This window comes from Balaenoptera ricei, chromosome 20 (assembly GCF_028023285.1).
Source record: "Balaenoptera ricei isolate mBalRic1 chromosome 20, mBalRic1.hap2, whole genome shotgun sequence".
In the NCBI taxonomy this organism is placed as follows: Eukaryota; Metazoa; Chordata; class Mammalia; order Artiodactyla; family Balaenopteridae; genus Balaenoptera; species Balaenoptera ricei.
Genome location: NC_082658.1, coordinates 50,648,200 through 50,665,958, shown reverse-complemented (window position 1 = coordinate 50,665,958; position 17,759 = coordinate 50,648,200). Strand labels below are relative to the sequence as shown.

At 47.5% G+C, this 17,759-nt stretch overlaps 1 protein-coding gene and 1 pseudogene across 1 annotated transcript in view; both read left to right on the top strand.

Moving 5' to 3' along the window:
• The first annotated feature begins 1,363 nt into the window (after nucleotides 1–1,363).
• Nucleotides 1,364–17,759, top strand: part of PRPF8 (pre-mRNA processing factor 8) — a 35,865-nt gene continuing 19,469 nt past the window's right edge. Inside the window, exons 1-24 of the mRNA XM_059906357.1 lie at nucleotides 1,364–1,429; nucleotides 1,625–1,735; nucleotides 2,245–2,413; nucleotides 5,178–5,342; nucleotides 5,429–5,647; nucleotides 5,779–5,991; nucleotides 6,898–7,023; nucleotides 7,119–7,224; nucleotides 8,196–8,386; nucleotides 8,535–8,654; nucleotides 8,741–8,930; nucleotides 9,064–9,183; nucleotides 9,294–9,428; nucleotides 9,776–9,905; nucleotides 10,283–10,479; nucleotides 10,608–10,814; nucleotides 10,943–11,106; nucleotides 11,247–11,373; nucleotides 11,491–11,683; nucleotides 11,958–12,145; nucleotides 12,295–12,533; nucleotides 12,750–12,896; nucleotides 13,085–13,295; nucleotides 13,492–13,608. Of these exons, the coding sequence (XP_059762340.1) occupies nucleotides 1,636–1,735; nucleotides 2,245–2,413; nucleotides 5,178–5,342; nucleotides 5,429–5,647; nucleotides 5,779–5,991; nucleotides 6,898–7,023; nucleotides 7,119–7,224; nucleotides 8,196–8,386; nucleotides 8,535–8,654; nucleotides 8,741–8,930; nucleotides 9,064–9,183; nucleotides 9,294–9,428; nucleotides 9,776–9,905; nucleotides 10,283–10,479; nucleotides 10,608–10,814; nucleotides 10,943–11,106; nucleotides 11,247–11,373; nucleotides 11,491–11,683; nucleotides 11,958–12,145; nucleotides 12,295–12,533; nucleotides 12,750–12,896; nucleotides 13,085–13,295; nucleotides 13,492–13,608 (3,774 nt within the window). The 5' untranslated portion in view covers nucleotides 1,364–1,429; nucleotides 1,625–1,635. The remainder of the gene's footprint in view (nucleotides 1,430–1,624; nucleotides 1,736–2,244; nucleotides 2,414–5,177; nucleotides 5,343–5,428; nucleotides 5,648–5,778; nucleotides 5,992–6,897; nucleotides 7,024–7,118; nucleotides 7,225–8,195; nucleotides 8,387–8,534; nucleotides 8,655–8,740; nucleotides 8,931–9,063; nucleotides 9,184–9,293; nucleotides 9,429–9,775; nucleotides 9,906–10,282; nucleotides 10,480–10,607; nucleotides 10,815–10,942; nucleotides 11,107–11,246; nucleotides 11,374–11,490; nucleotides 11,684–11,957; nucleotides 12,146–12,294; nucleotides 12,534–12,749; nucleotides 12,897–13,084; nucleotides 13,296–13,491; nucleotides 13,609–17,759) is intronic.
• On the top strand, nucleotides 14,127–14,859 carry LOC132355817 (small ribosomal subunit protein uS8-like; annotated as a pseudogene).

Here is a 17,759-nt window from a genome sequence, read left to right as displayed (position 1 = left end):
ATACCATTAATGAAAACAGACAATATTAGAATTTTACCAGGTTTTAGAATAATGCCTGGCACATAGTGGACCTTATACAAGTGGTAAGGACTTCACTACAATGACAATGATGAACATCATAAAGATGATGCTGCACTTTCTATTGCAGCCAGGTTGATTGGCTGGTTGTTTTCCTAACATGCCATGCTTGTTTCTCTTTCTAAACTCTAACCCTAGTAGTTACCACCACCTGGGATTCCTCTTTCTTTCCTCTTTCTCTACCTCCTCAAATCCTTCATATCCCCCACCTCCATCACATCTTTAATAATGCTCCTCTCTCTTCTTTGAACTATATGAACCTCCACACCAGCCGATATTTGCCTGGACTCTCCTTTGCATATTTCTCATTTTCTCTTTTGAGTCCCAAATTCCCAACTAGATGAAGAACCTGTATGGGTTACAAGTCCTCTGCATCCTCCACAATAAACTTGGTGTGAGTTCAAACAAACTTATCTGTTAAGTCAGATTCAAAGTTGTTATCAGAAAATAGAGCAAGAGGCATGAAAATTAAAACAAGGAAGGCAGGAGATGGAGGGCAATTCAAGCAGCAAGACATAGACAGAGCCTGAGGGAGTCAAGAAGCATTTATAGGGTATTCATTATACACTTCATAGGGTAGTCGTTGCCAGAGAGATAAAATAGGAATGAAGATGGAGGGGGAAAAACACCCAGCAATGTTGTTCCCCAAGGCCTCTTTTACTTTTGTAGGTTCATTGACTAACTCCTCCTTGACATGATATGCAGGGTTATATACCCTGGCCCCGAATTCCCATCACAGGGCATTGTGAGAGCCTGGGTTCTCGTCTACCACCCAGTTTCCTGGGGAGGTCCTTGAGGTTGGCTTCCCCCTCCCATCCCCCCGCTCCCGGCGCCCCCACTCCCTTCCCCTCTTCACCCCCCCCCCACCCAACGCTTGATACAATAGTAGGCATTCAGTAAATGGTTGTTGAATGAATGAATGAATGTATGAACAAAAGACTGATTGACTCGTAGTACTGCACCTCAAGTCTACACATATGAGACTAGACACAGAATAATGTGCAAACTTCGACAAATTTAGTAAAACTCTGGAGGCTTGGGCTTCCGTCGGACAGACGCGAGTCACTGCTGAGGCCCCAGAGACAGCTCCAGAAACGCGGAAGGCGGGGCTTGCGCCTATTCCGACCACACCCCCTCGCGTCCAAATAGTCCCGCCCGTGGATCCGCCCCCTCCGGCACGAATTGCAATTCTAATTGGTGAACTCTCTAATCCGTCTGAGCACACCGGTGCCTATTGGGTCAACTGCTGAAACCGGGTTGCGCACTTCCTGGCTTTGGCAACGCGGAGCGGACGTCGACTTGCCGCCATTGCCCTGCAGGGAAGCGGCTGTTTGTGTGAGGGGCTGTAGGGGTACGTGGCGGGCTTTAAGGGCCGGGCTGCGGGAGGCGCGCGGTTGGGGTCGGGCTGAACGGCCGGAGGGATCGGGCCGGGCTGGACACACTCTGAGCGAGGCGGGACTGCAGGCCGTGGGTTTCGACGTGTTCCTGCTGCCCCTCTTGCGGGCCCGGGCCCTGTCGTTAATTTTTTTCTTCCGCTGCTCCCCAGATTCTCCGGGTATGGCCGGAGTATTTCCTTACCGAGGGCCGGGTAACCCGGTGCCTGGCCCTCTAGCCCCGCTGCCAGACTACATGTCGGAGGAGAAGCTTCAGGAGAAAGGTGAAGAAAGCGTGCGGGAGCGGCGCCTGAGGGCGGGTGTGCGCGTGCGCGCAGCGGGTTTGGCCCCTTTCCCCGTTTTGGCAAGTGTCAAAACATTAGGTGTTAGCGCGCTTATTGGCCCCCATTTATTTTTTACATCTAATCAAGTCTCTAAAACCACCTATTTAAAAAAAGTAAAAGCGTCTATCATTTGCAGGCACTGATCCAGACGATGAGGATACAATAGCGATACAGACAAAACCCCTTCCCTTACAGGGTTTAAGGTGCAATGAGGGAGATGGACAGTAAAAAAAAAACTTTAATTATGTTGTGACAGAAATGCTAGGCAATGATAAATGTGATGAAGAAAAAAAATAAAGCAGAGCGAGTAGACAAGAGAATTGTCAGGGAGGGCTTCTGCCGGGTGCCTGCCCTCTGTCATACATCCTGACAGGAGATTACCCTAGGGCAAGAGGCGGGGGTGGTTAGGCTAAGGGTGTGCAGTTCTTTAAACTGAGGTGTCCTTGTAGCCCGAAAATGGCAGCAATTGCAGGCCAAGCGCTATGCGGAAAAGCGGAAGTTTGGATTTGTGGATGCTCAAAAGGAAGACATGCCTCCGGAACATGTCAGGAAGATCATTCGAGACCATGGAGACATGACCAACAGGAAGTTTCGCCATGACAAAAGGGTGTACTTGGGGTAAGGAACATGCTGGAAGTCTTTCATTTGGGGTTTGGCCCCTTTCCCTTCTCCCTGTCTCTTACGTTTCAGTCCTAGATAGCTGCTCTGTCATTTTGGGACTTTAATGTTCTGTGACAGCTCATCTGAGTGGTTATCAAAGAAGGGAGAAAATCACTAGAATTTTGTCATAATTTCCAGATCTTCCAGTTTTGCTTTTTTTTTTTTTTTTTTTTGGTAAATTAATCTTTATTGGAGTGTAGTTGATTTACAACATTGTGTTAGTTCCTCCTGTACAGCAAAGTGTGTCAGTTATATGTGTGTATATATATATATATATATATATATATATATATATATCTCCACTCTTTTTTAGATTCTTTTCCCTTATAGGTCATTACAGAGTATTAAGTAGAGTTCCTTGTGCTGTACAGTAGGTTCTTTTTTTTTTTTTTTTTTTTTTTTTTTTAATTTTTTAAAATTTATTTTGGTTGCGCCGGGTCTTAGTTGCGGCACGCGGGATCTTTAGTTGCAGCATGTGGACTTCTTCTTAGTTGCGGCATGCGAACTCTTAGTTGCGGCATGCCTGTGGGATCTGTTTCCCTGACCAGGGATCGAACCTGAGCCCCTGCGTTGGGAGCATGGTGTCTTACATACTGGACCACCAGGGAAGTCCCAACAGTAGGTTCTTATTAGTTATCTGTTTTATATATAGTAGTGTGTGTTTGTCAATCCCAGTCTCCCAATTTATCCCTCCCCCACTTCCTCTTTGGTAAGCATAAGTTTGTTTTCTACATCTGTGACTCTGTTTCTGTTTTGTAAATGAGTTCATTTGTACCACTATTTTTTAAGATTCTACATATAAGGGATATCATATGATATTTGTCTTTGTCTGACTTACTTCACTCAGTATGACAATCTCTAGGTCCATCCATGTTGCTGCAAATGGCATTATTTCATTCTTTTTTATGGCTGAGTAATATTCCATTGTATAGATGTATCACATCTTCTTTATCCATTCATCTGCCGATGGACATTTAGGTTGTTTCCATGTCCTGGCTATTGTAAATAGTGCAGCAGTGAGGATCAGGGTGCATGTATCTTCGAATTATGTTTTTCTCTGGCTATATGCCCAGGAGTGGGATTGCTGGATTATGTGGTAGCTCTATTTTTAGTTTTTTTTTTTTTTTTTTAAATGTTATTTATTTATGTATATATGTATGTATGTATGTATTGGCTGTGTCGGGTCTTCCTTGCTGCGTGCGGGCTTTCTCTAGTTGCGGCGAGCGGGGGCTACTCTTTGTTGTGGTGCGCAGGCTTCTCATTGCGGTGGCTTCTCTTGTTGCGGAGCATGCGCTCTAGGCGTGCAGGCTTCAGCAGTTTTGGTGCTCGGGCTCAGTAGTTGTGGCTCGTGGGCTCTAGAGCGCAGGCTCAGTAGTTGTGGCGCATGGGCTTAGTTGCTCCACGGCATGTGGGATCTTCCCGGACCAGGGCTCGAACCCGTGTCCCCTGCATTGGCAGGCGGATTCTTAACCACTGCGCCATCAGGGAAACCTTATTTTTAGTTTTTTAAGGAACCTCCATACTGTTTTCTATAGTGGATGTACCAATTTACATTACCACCAACAGTGTAGGACAGTTCTCAGTTGTGTTCTTTATTGCCCTGATTTTTTTTCCTGATCTGGGACTGGAGCTTTGAATTTGTCCTGTTGATGCTTTGATAAGATGTCTCTATCTTTGAGTGGGTTAAAGCCCAGAGCAGGACACCTGTACATTCCTGTTTCTTGTAATTCCTAAGTGACCAGAATCTTCAGGTTCGGGGGTAGTTAACTCTTGAGGTCTCTGTACACTTGTTTTTCTGTGTCCCCAAGGTGGGTGAGTACAGCTACAAATATCTTAGCAGATTCCTTTTCCATTTTTACACAAAAATGTTAGCCACTTGGGCTTCCCTGGTGGCGCAGTGGTTAAGAATCTGCCTGCCAGTTCAGGGGACAAGGGTTCGATCCGTCGTCCGGGACGATCCCACATGCCGCGGAGCAGCTAAACCCGTGCACCACAACTACTGAGCCTGTGCTCTAGAGCCCGCGAGCTGCAACTACTGAAGCCTGCGTGCCTAGAACCTGTGCTCTGCAACAAGAGAAGCCACCACAATGAGAAGCCCGCGCACCTCAACGAAGAGTAGCCCCCGCTCGCCGCAACTAGAGAAAGCCCCCATGCGGCAGCGAAGACCCAACGCAGCCAAGAATAAAATAATAAAATAAATAAATAAATAAATTTATTAAAAAAAAATGTTAGCCACTTAATGAACTGGTCTAAGACAGCTGTGGAAGTTTTGTTTATTTCAAAAATATTTTTGAGATCTGTGCTGTATGCCAGGGATATAGCGGTAAACGGGAAGTAATGGCCTTTCTGGAGCTTATAGCCTAGTGACATAATAGACAATGGTTAAAGTGTGGTGAACATTTTATTATTTTTTATGGAAAGCTATGGAGAGAATAGACTGTGAGGTAGCCTAAAAGTTGTCTGTTAAGGGAACAGCTGTTGATTTAGAGGGACTGAAACCCAGTATTGTGGGACAGTGATGTTTAAGAAGAAAAGTGGCACAGCTGGAGGTGGGGAGGCAGAGTTCCTGGTCACGGAGGGCCTGTGTACTAACTTTGGGGGTTTGGACTGTAAGACCGGTTTTCTGTGGAATGTGATACTGTGCTACCTTGTGGCTTCTCTGCATGGCACAGGTAGCAGAACACCTTGTCACTTCTAATCATCTGTCTTCCTTTTGTTGCAGTGCCCTAAAGTACATGCCCCATGCAGTCCTCAAACTCCTGGAGAACATGCCTATGCCTTGGGAGCAGATTCGGGATGTGCCTGTGCTGTACCACATCACTGGAGCCATTTCCTTTGTCAATGAGATTCCCTGGGTCATTGAACCTGTCTACATCTCCCAGTGGGGGTGAGAAGGGCTGGAACATGGTGTGTGGTGGTGGTGGTTGCGGAGGCAGTGGGTAGAAACCGTTATGTGCCATTGTCGACTTCCAGGTCAATGTGGATTATGATGCGTCGAGAAAAAAGAGACAGGAGGCATTTCAAGAGGATGCGTTTCCCCCCTTTTGATGATGAGGAGCCGCCTTTGGACTATGCTGACAACATCCTAGATGTTGAGCCACTGGAGGCCATTCAGCTAGAGCTGGACCCTGAGGAAGATGCCCCTGTGTTGGACTGGTTCTATGACCACCAGCCATTGAGGGACAGCCGGAAGTGAGTGATGGTCGGAGTTACCACTCCTGTGAGGGTTTTGGAACTCCAGAAGGGGTCCTGGGAGAGCAAAGGGTAGTATGGCTTGGCTAGCTAGTATATCTACCTGACACGGGCCTCTGTTTTTTCCCTAGGTATGTGAATGGTTCCACTTACCAACGCTGGCAGTTCACACTGCCTATGATGTCCACTCTCTACCGCCTGGCCAATCAGCTCCTGACAGACTTGGTAGATGACAATTACTTCTATCTGTTTGATCTGAAGGCCTTTTTTACCTCCAAGGCACTCAATATGGCCATTCCTGGAGGCCCCAAATTTGAGCCTCTTGTCCGAGACATCAACCTACAGTAAGTTGGAGAGAGTAGAGATTTTAGGTACCTTGGGTTAAATAAAATCTAATCTTTTTTTAAAAAATTTACTTATTCATTCATTCATTCGTTCATTCATTCATTGATTGGCTACGTTGGGTCTTTGTTGCTGCACCGGGCTTTTTCTAGTTGCGGTGAGCGGGGGCTACTCTTTGTTGCAGTGCAAGGGCTTCTCACTGCGGTGGCTTCTCTTGTTGCAGAGCGCGGGCTCTAGGCTCACGGGCTTCAGTAGTTGTAGCCCGTAGGCTCAATAGTTGTGGCTCGTGGGCTCTAGAGCACAGGCTCAGTAGTTGTGGCGCACGGGCTTAGTTGCTCCGCGGCATGTGGGATTTTCCCGGACCAGGGCTCGAACCCGTGCCCCCCTGCATTGGCAGGCGGATTCTTTTTTTTTTTTTTTTTTTTTTTTTAACATCTTTATTGAAGTATAATTGCCTTACAATAGTGTGTTAGCTTCTGCTTTATAACAAAGTGAATCAGTTATACATATACAATATGTTCCCATTTCTCTTCCCTCTTGCATCTCCCTCCCTCCCACCCTCCCCATCCCACCCCTCTAGGTGGTCACAAAGCACCGAGCTGATTTCCCTGTGCTATGCGGCTGCTTCCCACTAGCTATCTATTTTACATTTGGTAGTGTATATATGTCCATGACACTCTCTCACCCTGTCACATCTCCCCCCACCCCCTCCCCATATCCTCAAGTCCATTCTCTAGTAGGTCTGTGTCTTTATTCCCGTCTTGCCACTAGGTTCTTCATGGGGCAGGCGGATTCTTAACCACTGCGCCACCAGGGAAGTCCCATGAAATCTCATCTTGATCCTTAAGATCCCATTGTAGTTTCCAAACTGCCCAACTAGTCTGCTCATCTTTGATTTTGCACCCTAGGGATGAAGACTGGAATGAATTCAATGATATTAACAAGATCATCATCCGGCAGCCCATCCGCACTGAGTACAAGATTGCTTTTCCTTACTTGTACAACAACCTTCCACACCATGTCCACCTCACCTGGTGAGAGAGCTAGAACCTAGCTGGGGGAAAGGAGAGATGGGCATTTAGGTTGGGCCAGGGCAGGAGTACCTTGGCTGACTCTTCTTTCATTTTAGGTACCACACTCCTAATGTTGTGTTCATCAAAACTGAGGATCCTGATTTGCCAGCTTTCTACTTTGATCCTTTGATCAACCCAATTTCCCATAGGCACTCTGTCAAGGTGAGAGGAAGGGACGTTTGACCTCAGCTCTTCAAGAGAGACTTCCTGTCCGGGCAGAAGCATTACTAGATAAAAATTCAGCTAGAGGGAGACATGTTTTCCATCCTTAAGTGTTCCCCTCTAGCTGTAAGCTAACGTGAGAGTTTGGCACTTGGCTGAGACCAAGTTATTGGTATTATCTTGTTTCTGTGATTATCCATTTGGGTTTTATCATTTCTCCTCTGGGACTCTACGTGGTCTTATTCTGGTCTGTTTCCAGTGTGTTCTTTTTTTTTTTTTTTTTTTTTTTAATCCTCTGTTGAGCTGTAATTCACTACCACACAATTCACCCATTTAAAGTGGATAATTCGGTGGTTTTTCGTTTATTCACAGACTTGTGCAACCATCACCACAGTTAATTTTAGAACATTTTCATTTCCTCAAAGAGAAACCCTGCACCCATTAGTAGTCACTGTATTTCCCTTGAATCCTCCTTGCCTAGGTAACTGCTAATCTGCTTTCTGTCACTGTAGATTTGCCTATTTTGGACATTTCATATAAATGAAATCATCCAGTATGTGGTCTTTTGCGGCTGTGTCTTAACACTTAGCATAACGTTTTTGATGTTGATCCACGTTCCATTATGTTCTTAACATGAACAGATCTCCTTCCCCAAGCCCAGTTTTTGGAGCTTGGACAGGAGGTGATGCAGCGTTCACCTCTTCCTGGTATTGGAGGGTCCTCTGGGAGACCTTTTGCTGGTGAGCCAGTTGGGATGTGAGGAGTGCTGCTTACTTTCCTGGGTGGCCCTGCCTTGTTCTCTGCTCCCTTGGCCCCCTTTGCCCTGGCCCTTCAGGGTTTCTCTTGTCAGGCAGCTCAGTTTCCATGGCAGATGTAGCCACTGCACTTGGCCCCAGAGAGTTTCCCTCTGATCCCAAGTGTCTGCCCAGTTCAATGGGAGCTAAATACACCCTCGGGGGTTCTTCTTTCAGAGTCAGGAACCATTGCCAGATGACGACGAGGAGTTTGAGCTCCCAGAGTTTGTGGAGCCCTTCTTGAAAGACACACCCCTCTACACAGACAATACAGCCAATGGCATTGCCCTGCTTTGGGCCCCACGGCCCTTCAACCTACGCTCTGGTCGCACCCGCCGGGCCCTAGACATTCCTCTTGTCAAGAACTGGTAAGGCGTCTACCTGCGGTGGGGCGGGGGGGGGGGCGGATGGTAGTGGATGTACAGGAGGAAAGACTCCAGCTGGGTGGGCGTACAGCCTTTAGCAGAGCAGCTGGAAGGAGAGACGGGCCAAGCTCTGGTGGGCTTGTTTTTTCAGGTATCGGGAGCATTGTCCTGCTGGGCAGCCTGTGAAAGTGAGGGTCTCCTACCAGAAGCTGCTTAAGTACTACGTGCTGAATGCCCTGAAGCACCGGCCCCCTAAAGCGCAGAAGAAGAGGTGAGGTGCCCTAGGGCCCCTACTCAGACCTTTTCCGTTCCAGAGATAATCGGGAGTCTAACTCTCACTCCTTATTCCCACCCCAGGTATCTGTTCCGTTCCTTCAAAGCCACCAAATTCTTTCAGTCTACAAAGCTGGACTGGGTGGAGGTGGGGCTGCAGGTTTGCCGCCAGGGCTACAACATGCTCAACCTTCTCATTCACCGTAAAAACCTCAACTATCTGCACCTGGACTACAACTTCAACCTCAAGCCCGTCAAGACGCTCACCACCAAGGTACCTGCCTTGGACCTTAGGGGTCTCCTGGGCTGAGGGGTAGACTGGCTTTGCCCTGGCCGCTAAGGAGGGCATACATCCAGTCCAGACTACTGCTGACTAACGTTGTTTCTGTCCTTGGCCTCTTTTCCAGGAACGAAAGAAATCTCGTTTTGGGAATGCTTTCCATCTGTGTCGAGAGGTTCTGCGCTTAACTAAGCTGGTGGTGGACAGTCATGTGCAGTATCGGTTGGGCAATGTGGATGCCTTCCAGGTGAGGCTAGGAATTCCCAGTCCCGGCTCCAGGTGGGGAAGCTGGGTGAAGCCTGGGCTGATCGTGGATCTGGCTCTAGCTTAAAGCTTGATGGGGCAATTGTGTTGCAGCTGGCAGATGGGTTGCAGTATATCTTTGCGCACGTGGGGCAGCTGACGGGCATGTACCGGTACAAATATAAGCTGATGCGGCAGATTCGCATGTGCAAGGACCTGAAGCATCTCATCTATTACCGCTTCAACACGGTAGGACCCTGCCCTCGTATATTCATGTTCTCAGATCCATCTTAATTTTTACATCTAGTCAGTACTCTTTCCAGGCACCTGTTCGGAGAGAGGCTCTGAGTGTTTCATTACTGCCCTCATCTTGTGAATCTCAACACTTCCGCTCAAAGCCCACTTTTAGGTCTAAATAGAGAATCTCAGTGACTGGTTTCTTCATTTACTCCATTTTAGATATGGAGGTCTCAGAGTTTTCCCATTTTTTCCCTTAACTGCCATATATGTGCTCTTTGCCCCACCTCTGCCCAATTTTCTGTTGTTGTCTGAATGAATTGCTAACTTGTATTCTTGACTTCTGCTTGGAATCCTAGGGCCCGGTAGGGAAGGGCCCTGGCTGCGGTTTCTGGGCTGCTGGCTGGCGGGTCTGGCTGTTTTTCATGCGTGGCATCACCCCTTTGCTGGAGCGATGGCTGGGTAACCTCCTGGCCCGGCAGTTTGAAGGTAAGTGGTTTTCTCCGTGTCCAGCTTCTCCCATTATCACTTCAAGGGTAGATCATGTGTGTTCCTGTTCTGTCCCTTGTCCTTGTTCGAGACTGAGAATCCCTTCCTGTTGGATTGCCTCTAAGACCCAGTCTCCAATGAGTCTGACCTCGTATTCTGGGTCTTGGGCTTCGCTTTGGGGCCTTGAGGCTATCGAGCATTTACAGGATGGAAATTCCTCAGAAGCGTAGTTCTGAATATCTGACGTATCTTGTCTTGCATGTGCTGGGCTTTGTTTATACTTACTGATTTCATTATAACCATGGTAAACAGCAGCATGAAGGTAGAGACGCTTATCAGGAGCAACAAATCTTGCTTTTACTCACTTACACTTCTAGGCCGACACTCAAAGGGGGTGGCAAAGACCGTAACAAAGCAGCGAGTGGAGTCACATTTTGACCTTGAGCTTCGGGCAGCTGTGATGCATGACATTCTGGACATGATGCCTGAGGGGATCAAACAGAACAAGGCCCGGACAATCCTGCAGCACCTCAGTGAAGCCTGGCGCTGCTGGAAGGCCAATATTCCCTGGAAGGTGGGTGTCTCCCCAACTCCGAGGAGGCATAGACATCATCTTCCTGGGCTCAGGATGACCACTTCTGGAATGTCTTAGGGGACCATGTGGCTCCCATCACTTTCTCATTGTGCCTTTTGCACTTTTAGGTCCCTGGTTTGCCAACACCTATAGAGAATATGATTCTTCGATACGTGAAGGCCAAGGCTGACTGGTGGACCAACACTGCGCACTACAACCGAGAACGGATCCGCCGTGGGGCCACTGTAGACAAGACTGTTTGCAAAAAGAACCTGGGACGCCTCACTCGGCTCTACCTGAAGGCAGAACAAGAACGGCAGCACAACTACCTAAAGGTTGGGCAGAGTAGGCTGGGCTTGGTGTGCGGGGGTGGGCAGGAGGGTGGACTGCAAAGTTGGGACCGTACCTTGCCCTGGTGGGACTGGGCTGTGGTGGGAAGCTAATTCTCATGTCCACCTTGCAGGACGGGCCTTACATCACAGCAGAAGAAGCGGTGGCAGTGTATACCACCACTGTGCATTGGCTGGAAAGCCGTAGGTTCTCACCTATCCCATTCCCCCCACTCTCCTACAAGCACGACACCAAGTTGCTCATCTTGGCCTTGGAGCGGCTCAAGGAAGCTTACAGGTGAGAAGTAGAGTAGACAGGCTCCTGTGGGGAGGTGACAGGGGGAGAATGGCATCATCGTCAGAGTCCAAAGAAAGAAGGCCTTTCTGGGGATGGCTTCTTCTTGGTTTTCCCTTTCACCTTTACTCTTGCCTTGTCAGTGTGAAGTCTCGGTTAAACCAGTCGCAGAGGGAGGAGCTAGGTCTGATCGAGCAAGCCTATGACAACCCCCACGAGGCATTGTCCCGCATCAAGCGTCACCTCCTCACACAGAGAGCCTTTAAAGAAGTGAGTCATATACTGCCACGTTTTCCTTTGGCTTTGTGATTCATTCATGGCACCCAGGGTGGCAGGTTGCCTCAGATGATTGGTGGGTTGGTGTGAGCCAGCTTCCTTGTCCCACAGGTGGGCATTGAGTTCATGGATCTCTATAGCCACCTGGTGCCAGTGTATGATGTGGAGCCACTGGAGAAGATAACTGATGCCTACCTGGACCAGTACCTGTGGTATGAAGCTGACAAGCGCCGCCTTTTCCCACCCTGGATCAAGCCTGCTGACACAGAACCACCTCCTCTGCTTGTTTACAAGTGGTGCCAAGGTAAAACTTTTCTGGGATTGCCCTTGAGGAAGGGAGATGAATTAAGTTCTGTGTGAAAAATCTCATCCAGTCAGCATAATTAGTTTACTTTCTTGGTGCATGGTACCAAGGAAACGGTGTTGATGTTACATTGAGCACAGCTGACTCTCCTAGCAATACAGATGAATGAATGGAGTGGTTGTGTGATCGGGTTATGAATGTGATAGCTCCTGTAGGCACTAGTTCTGAAAGGGAATTTCTAACCTGCTGGAGACCTGTGTTTCCTACTCCTCAGGCATCAATAACCTGCAGGACGTGTGGGAGACAAGTGAGGGCGAGTGCAACGTCATGCTGGAGTCACGATTTGAGAAGATGTATGAGAAGATAGATTTGACCCTGCTTAATCGGCTGCTGCGCCTCATCGTAGACCACAACATAGCCGACTACATGACAGCCAAGAACAACGTTGTCATCAACTACAAGGTGTGTCTTGGGGGCAGGGTGGCAAGGAATTGGGGGAGGGGTGGTTGTCTGGCCCACTGAGTTGGGATTTGCTGGGGGGGAGGGCAAAAGAGGATGGGCCCCGAGAAGCCTGGGACTTGGCCATGGATAAGAGTTGTCTTTCTTTCTAGGACATGAACCATACGAATTCATATGGGATCATTAGAGGCCTGCAGTTTGCCTCATTCATCGTACAGTACTATGGCTTGGTTATGGATTTGCTTGTGTTGGGATTGCACCGGGCCAGTGAGATGGCTGGGCCCCCTCAGATGCCAAACGATTTTCTCAGTTTCCAAGACATAGCCACCGAGGCTGCCCACCCCATCCGTCTCTTCTGCAGATACATCGATCGCATCCATATTTTTTTCAGGTGAGGGCTTGCCTGGATTCTTATCCTTGCAGGGTGTTGAGGTATATGCCCAGCTTCTGGAAGCAGCTCTTGTACTTGCTGCTGGGTTGGGGCTCTAAAATGGGATGAAGTCCTGTGAGTAGGGTGCAGGTTGGGGGTGGCCCCCGTCTGTGGAGCTGTAGACCTCATGAGATCCCAGTGTACTTGGCCCTCAGCAACGCACCTTGTCTGGTGTAGGTTCACAGCAGATGAGGCTCGGGACCTGATCCAGCGTTACCTGACAGAGCACCCTGACCCCAACAATGAAAACATCGTTGGCTATAATAACAAGAAATGCTGGCCCCGAGATGCCCGCATGCGCCTCATGAAGCATGATGTCAACTTGTGAGTCTAAGTTGGGGCCGTGGGAGCTGGAAGGATGTCAACCTGAGGGACCCAGAGGACAATTAGAGGGAATTTATAAGGTGCTGTCCTGGGTGGGAGGGTGTACTCTGTCAGGATATCATCAGCCTGGCCTTTGACGGGAAGTTCCTTCTAGGAGACTGATGTGACCCTATGTTCTCTGTGGGCAGGGGTCGGGCAGTGTTCTGGGACATCAAGAACCGTCTGCCACGCTCAGTGACTACAGTTCAGTGGGAGAACAGCTTCGTGTCCGTGTACAGTAAGGACAACCCCAACCTGCTGTTCAACATGTGTGGATTTGAGTGCCGCATCCTGCCTAAATGCCGCACCAGCTATGAGGAGTTCACCCACAAGGATGGGGTCTGGAACCTACAGAATGAGGTACAGCCTGGAGCGGGACCAGGGGGTAGTAGGAGTAGCATTACCATGCCTGTACATCCTGCGTAGGTGGGGGTGAGGTATACTGCACACCTTTTCATTGTCAGTCGGTTGAGCTCTGTTGGGAGGGTAGGGCTAAGTGGTGGTTCTTGTTCCTGTGGCAGTTCCAGAGATAGTTAACCTTGACCTTATGGTTTAGGTTACTAAGGAGCGAACAGCTCAGTGTTTCCTGCGTGTGGATGATGAGTCAATGCAGCGCTTCCACAACCGTGTGCGTCAAATTCTGATGGCCTCTGGCTCCACCACCTTCACCAAGGTACATACAGCAGTAGTGTCCTTTGTCCGTCTCACATCCCTTTCAGCTCTTTCCTCCTTTGCTCTCCTTTCTTCCCAACTGTGTCCAGTGTACTAGTCTCCATGCTTCATGGTACAGCAGCTTAGAGTGTCAAATCACCTCACAGTTGTTTCCTGAGAATTCCCTGTAGGAAATCTACAGCCTACTTCTGTGTAGCTGTGATGATTCTAAGTTAAGGTAAGGGTAGAAATTGGATTTTTAAATTTGAACAAAAATCACCATTTTTGCATTGTCCCCAGGCTTGTTATCCAGATCATACAGTTTATCTTTTGACCAGTAACATAACGTACATGTTAAAAAGCAAGTATAATGAGCTATATCTCAGTGTTTATTTCCCCTTCAGTTGTTTCCAAAGGCCCAGCCGAAGGCAGCTGGAATTGAAAAAGAGTAATCTGAGGATTTGTTAACTGTGTGTGCTTAAGTTTCTACAAGGTTTAAAAAGTCGCCTTGCTCTTTTCTGCTGTCTTTCCGTTCCACTAATGGTGCACGTGAATGTCCTGGCTGGTACTCTCTAGAGCATCAGTAATGCCAAAAAGAGAGGGAAGTGCTAGGTTGTTACTAGGTTGTGTTCCAAAGTCACTGTCCGGTTTCTAACTCTAATAATGAGGCAGGGTTACACTGGTGAATTTGAAATCATTGATGATCACAGAACGGGCAAAACTGTGAATTTCACAGGCAAGTTAAACAAGTGTAGTGATGTGATCAGCCCCAGATTTGCTGTGCAACTCAAAGATCTAGAAAAATGGCAGAATATTCTGCTCTTGCCCCATCAGTTTGGTTTCATTGTACTGACAGCTCAGCTGGCATTGTGGTCCACAAAGAAGCAAGACATAAAAACACACAGGGGAAAAAAACAAACAAACAAAAAACAAGGGGAATTCTTTTTCTAGGAACGTAATGCATACATAGAAATAAAATGCCTCAGTGGATTAAAAAAAAAATCACATCATCCTGGTTTCTCTTAGAATAACTCTTAGCTGTAGCATTTTCTTTTCTTCTGGCCTTCATATACCTTTAAATATGCAGCATATAAAGAAGGTTTCCAATTTTTTAGTAATAGTTCTGTTAAGGATACTTTTTTTTTATCTTAATATTCCTTACCTCAAGTCTCTCATGATACATTTTCTTTTTTGAGTATAGTGCAGGGAAAAAGTGTTTGTCTTTTTAGGTTGGTTTATATTGTCCAAGAGTCAGATAACAGGAATTGTGTAACTCATTCATTCCATTTGTGTTTGTTGATAGCCACTGTGTTCAAGGCATTACACACATACTATATGTGACATACAGTCTCTGCCTTCCAAGAGGTCACTACCTAGTTGGAGAGACAAATGCATAGTCGAGAACTACAGTACAATGTGTTTATAGAGCTCTTGTGTTACTTGGGAATCTGTGAGAATCCTCAAGTTCATGACTGTAGCCCAGTCTGGGAGAGGAAGAGAGAAAGACTTCCTGAAAGAAATAACACGTGAGAGGCAGGTGAGGGAGAGCATTCTTTCAGCCAGAGGTATGAAGAGGTAGCCAGCGTGGTACATGTGAGGCCATAAAAAGTTTGGGTTTACGGCAGTAAAACTGTGGAGGAGATGGAGACTGGATACGTAAGCAAGAGCTAGATCATGGAGGGCATCACGTGCCTTGTTAAGAATCCCATAAGGGGGGACTTCCCTGGCAGTCCAGTGGTTAAGACTCTGCGCTCCCAATTCAGGGGGCACAGGTTCGATCCCTGGTTGGGGAACTAAGATCCCGCGTGCTGTATGGCGTGGCCAAAAAAAAAAAAAAAATCCCATAAGGGTCTTGAGCGTGGGAGTGACTTTTTCAGGTTTCCGTTCCATGTTAGGTGGTTCACTCGTGCAGCTGTGGGGAAGATGGATTCAGAAGAGGAGGAAAGATGAGGTCTGGGGACTACTGCTGAAGTCCCAGATAGAAATGATGAGAACCGTGAACGTACGCAGAGGGGAACAGATTTGATAAATAGTAGGTACAGTCAGCAGAGTTTCATTTCGGTGACATGCCAGAGGGAAAGGTAATCAAAATAACATTCCGTTTTTGGCATGGGTGACTAGGTGAATGTTGGTGCCATCAACTGGAAGACTACAGGAAGAAGAGCAGGTTTAGGAGAGAAGATAAATGGATTTAGTTTGGGATATAAAAAGTTTGACGTTCCTGAGAACATCCAGATAGAGGTTCCAGCAGGCACTTATTTACATCATATTTCTTCAATTCCAAAATAAATATATGTGTGTGTGTATTTCGTGGTACCTCTTAGATTTGATGAAAAGCATTATGAGTTTGAAGCTCCAGGGAGAGAAATGAGGTGAGAAAGTAAGAGTGACCAGGGGGAACTTAGAGGTTCCTATAGGATGTCCAAGTGGAGATAAACTTTGGAATCTGAAGCTTGGGGAAGATGTCTGGGTTGCAAATATAGATTTAAGAGTCTGTCAATATAAAGGAGATGGTTGAAAACTCAAGAGTGAGCAAGATTATCTGGGGAAAGTGTCAGGAGCGAGAAGAGCAGAGGGATGAGTTTGGAACCGTAGGGAACACTGAGCAGCGTGGCCAGACTGGGAGAGTGCCAGGCCATGGATGCCAAGCCTGTCAGGAATTGGGAAGGGCACTTAACAGTGTCAGTTGCCTAAGAGTGTTTCAGTCAGATAAGGCCTGACAAGTATCCATTGGATTTGGCAGTCAGGACGTCATGGATGACCTTAGCAAGAGCTGTTTCAGAAACATGGGGATAAATGCCAGATTGCAGTGGGTGAGGCTTTATGGGAAGTGAGGGAGTGGAGATGGCAAGGACTGTCAGTTTGCCAGAGCAGGAGGAGGAGGAGGAGGGACATTAGACGCCACCTAGAGGGAGATAGACGTCAAGGCAGGTATTTTTAAATGGGAGTGATGGGAGTATGTGTACAGTAAGGAGCCAGTAGCGGTTCAGAGTGCAGCAGAGAAGTGTGGTAGGTGACGGAGCGGTGTCTGCTCAGCAGGCATAGAGTAAAGGGAAAACAGAGGGAAGCATCCTCTGAACCTAGTAGAAAGAGGTCTGCATAGTTGTGAACGTAGATAAGTTTAGTGGGAAGTTACAACAAACCGTGCATTTTTCAGCTTCACCTGGGGTGGAGTGAGGGGCAGGGGGTGCTGGACTTGAGCACAGTGGTGAGGGTGTGATTTGATTGTTGAAGAAACTGCACTGAGGGTTTTAAGAGAGTGAAGACAACTGTGAGTGAGTGTGGGCTCTTCCCAGAACTACTCAGCTTCTCAAGCTCTCAGCAACGGGCTGGAGAAGGTGGATAGATTGTAGTGCTGATTTAGGATGAGGGTTTTGCCAGAGGGCTGTTGTGGAGTGGTAAGGGGTTGGATGCAGGGGAATCAAGGGTGCTGGCCCCTGTTGGAATCCTGGATATTGGGAGGGAGAGAAGGAAGAGACCAGAAGAGGCCAGTGGCCTTGGGAAAAAGTACAGGGATCAAAGGAATATATGTGTGAGAGGTAAGCACCTGAGTAAAGGAGGAATGTCAGAGGTCAGGGAGGCAGTTTAATATAGTCCTTAGAATAATGGGTTCTGGAGTCAAACTGGGTTTAGTCATAGTTCTACCACATTACTCTTGGGATCTGGGTTAAGTCACCCACCCACTCTGGGCCTTAGTTACCTCATCCATAAAATGGGGGTACTGATATGCTAGCTAGCTCAGAGGGCTTTTGCGACAAATGCTTATAATAAGCTATATTACTCAACAGATTTTGTAATGTTTGCTGTCATTGATTAGAGGGATCTCAGAGATTATGATCAGATAGTACAGTATTGGAATTTGTTTCCTGAGGTGTGTTAAGGTAAAGCAGTTCTTGTAGTAAAATTTCTTGGTCCTCCAAGGTTGATAATAGAAGGGAAATCTCCAGTAGGGCTAGAGGTGACTGGACCTTATGGCGCTATTCTTGTCCTTCCCCCCAGACTCACTTGTAATTATTACTGATGGGGGCACTTTAGGTGCTACCCCCATTCTTGCTTTATGTACCTGCAGTGCAGTAGCCCAGGCTTGGAGCCAAGACTCCTTCAGACCTAGTAGTAGCTATGAAATAAGACTGGAACATTTAAACAAGACTTCGATATGGGCCAGGAATAACA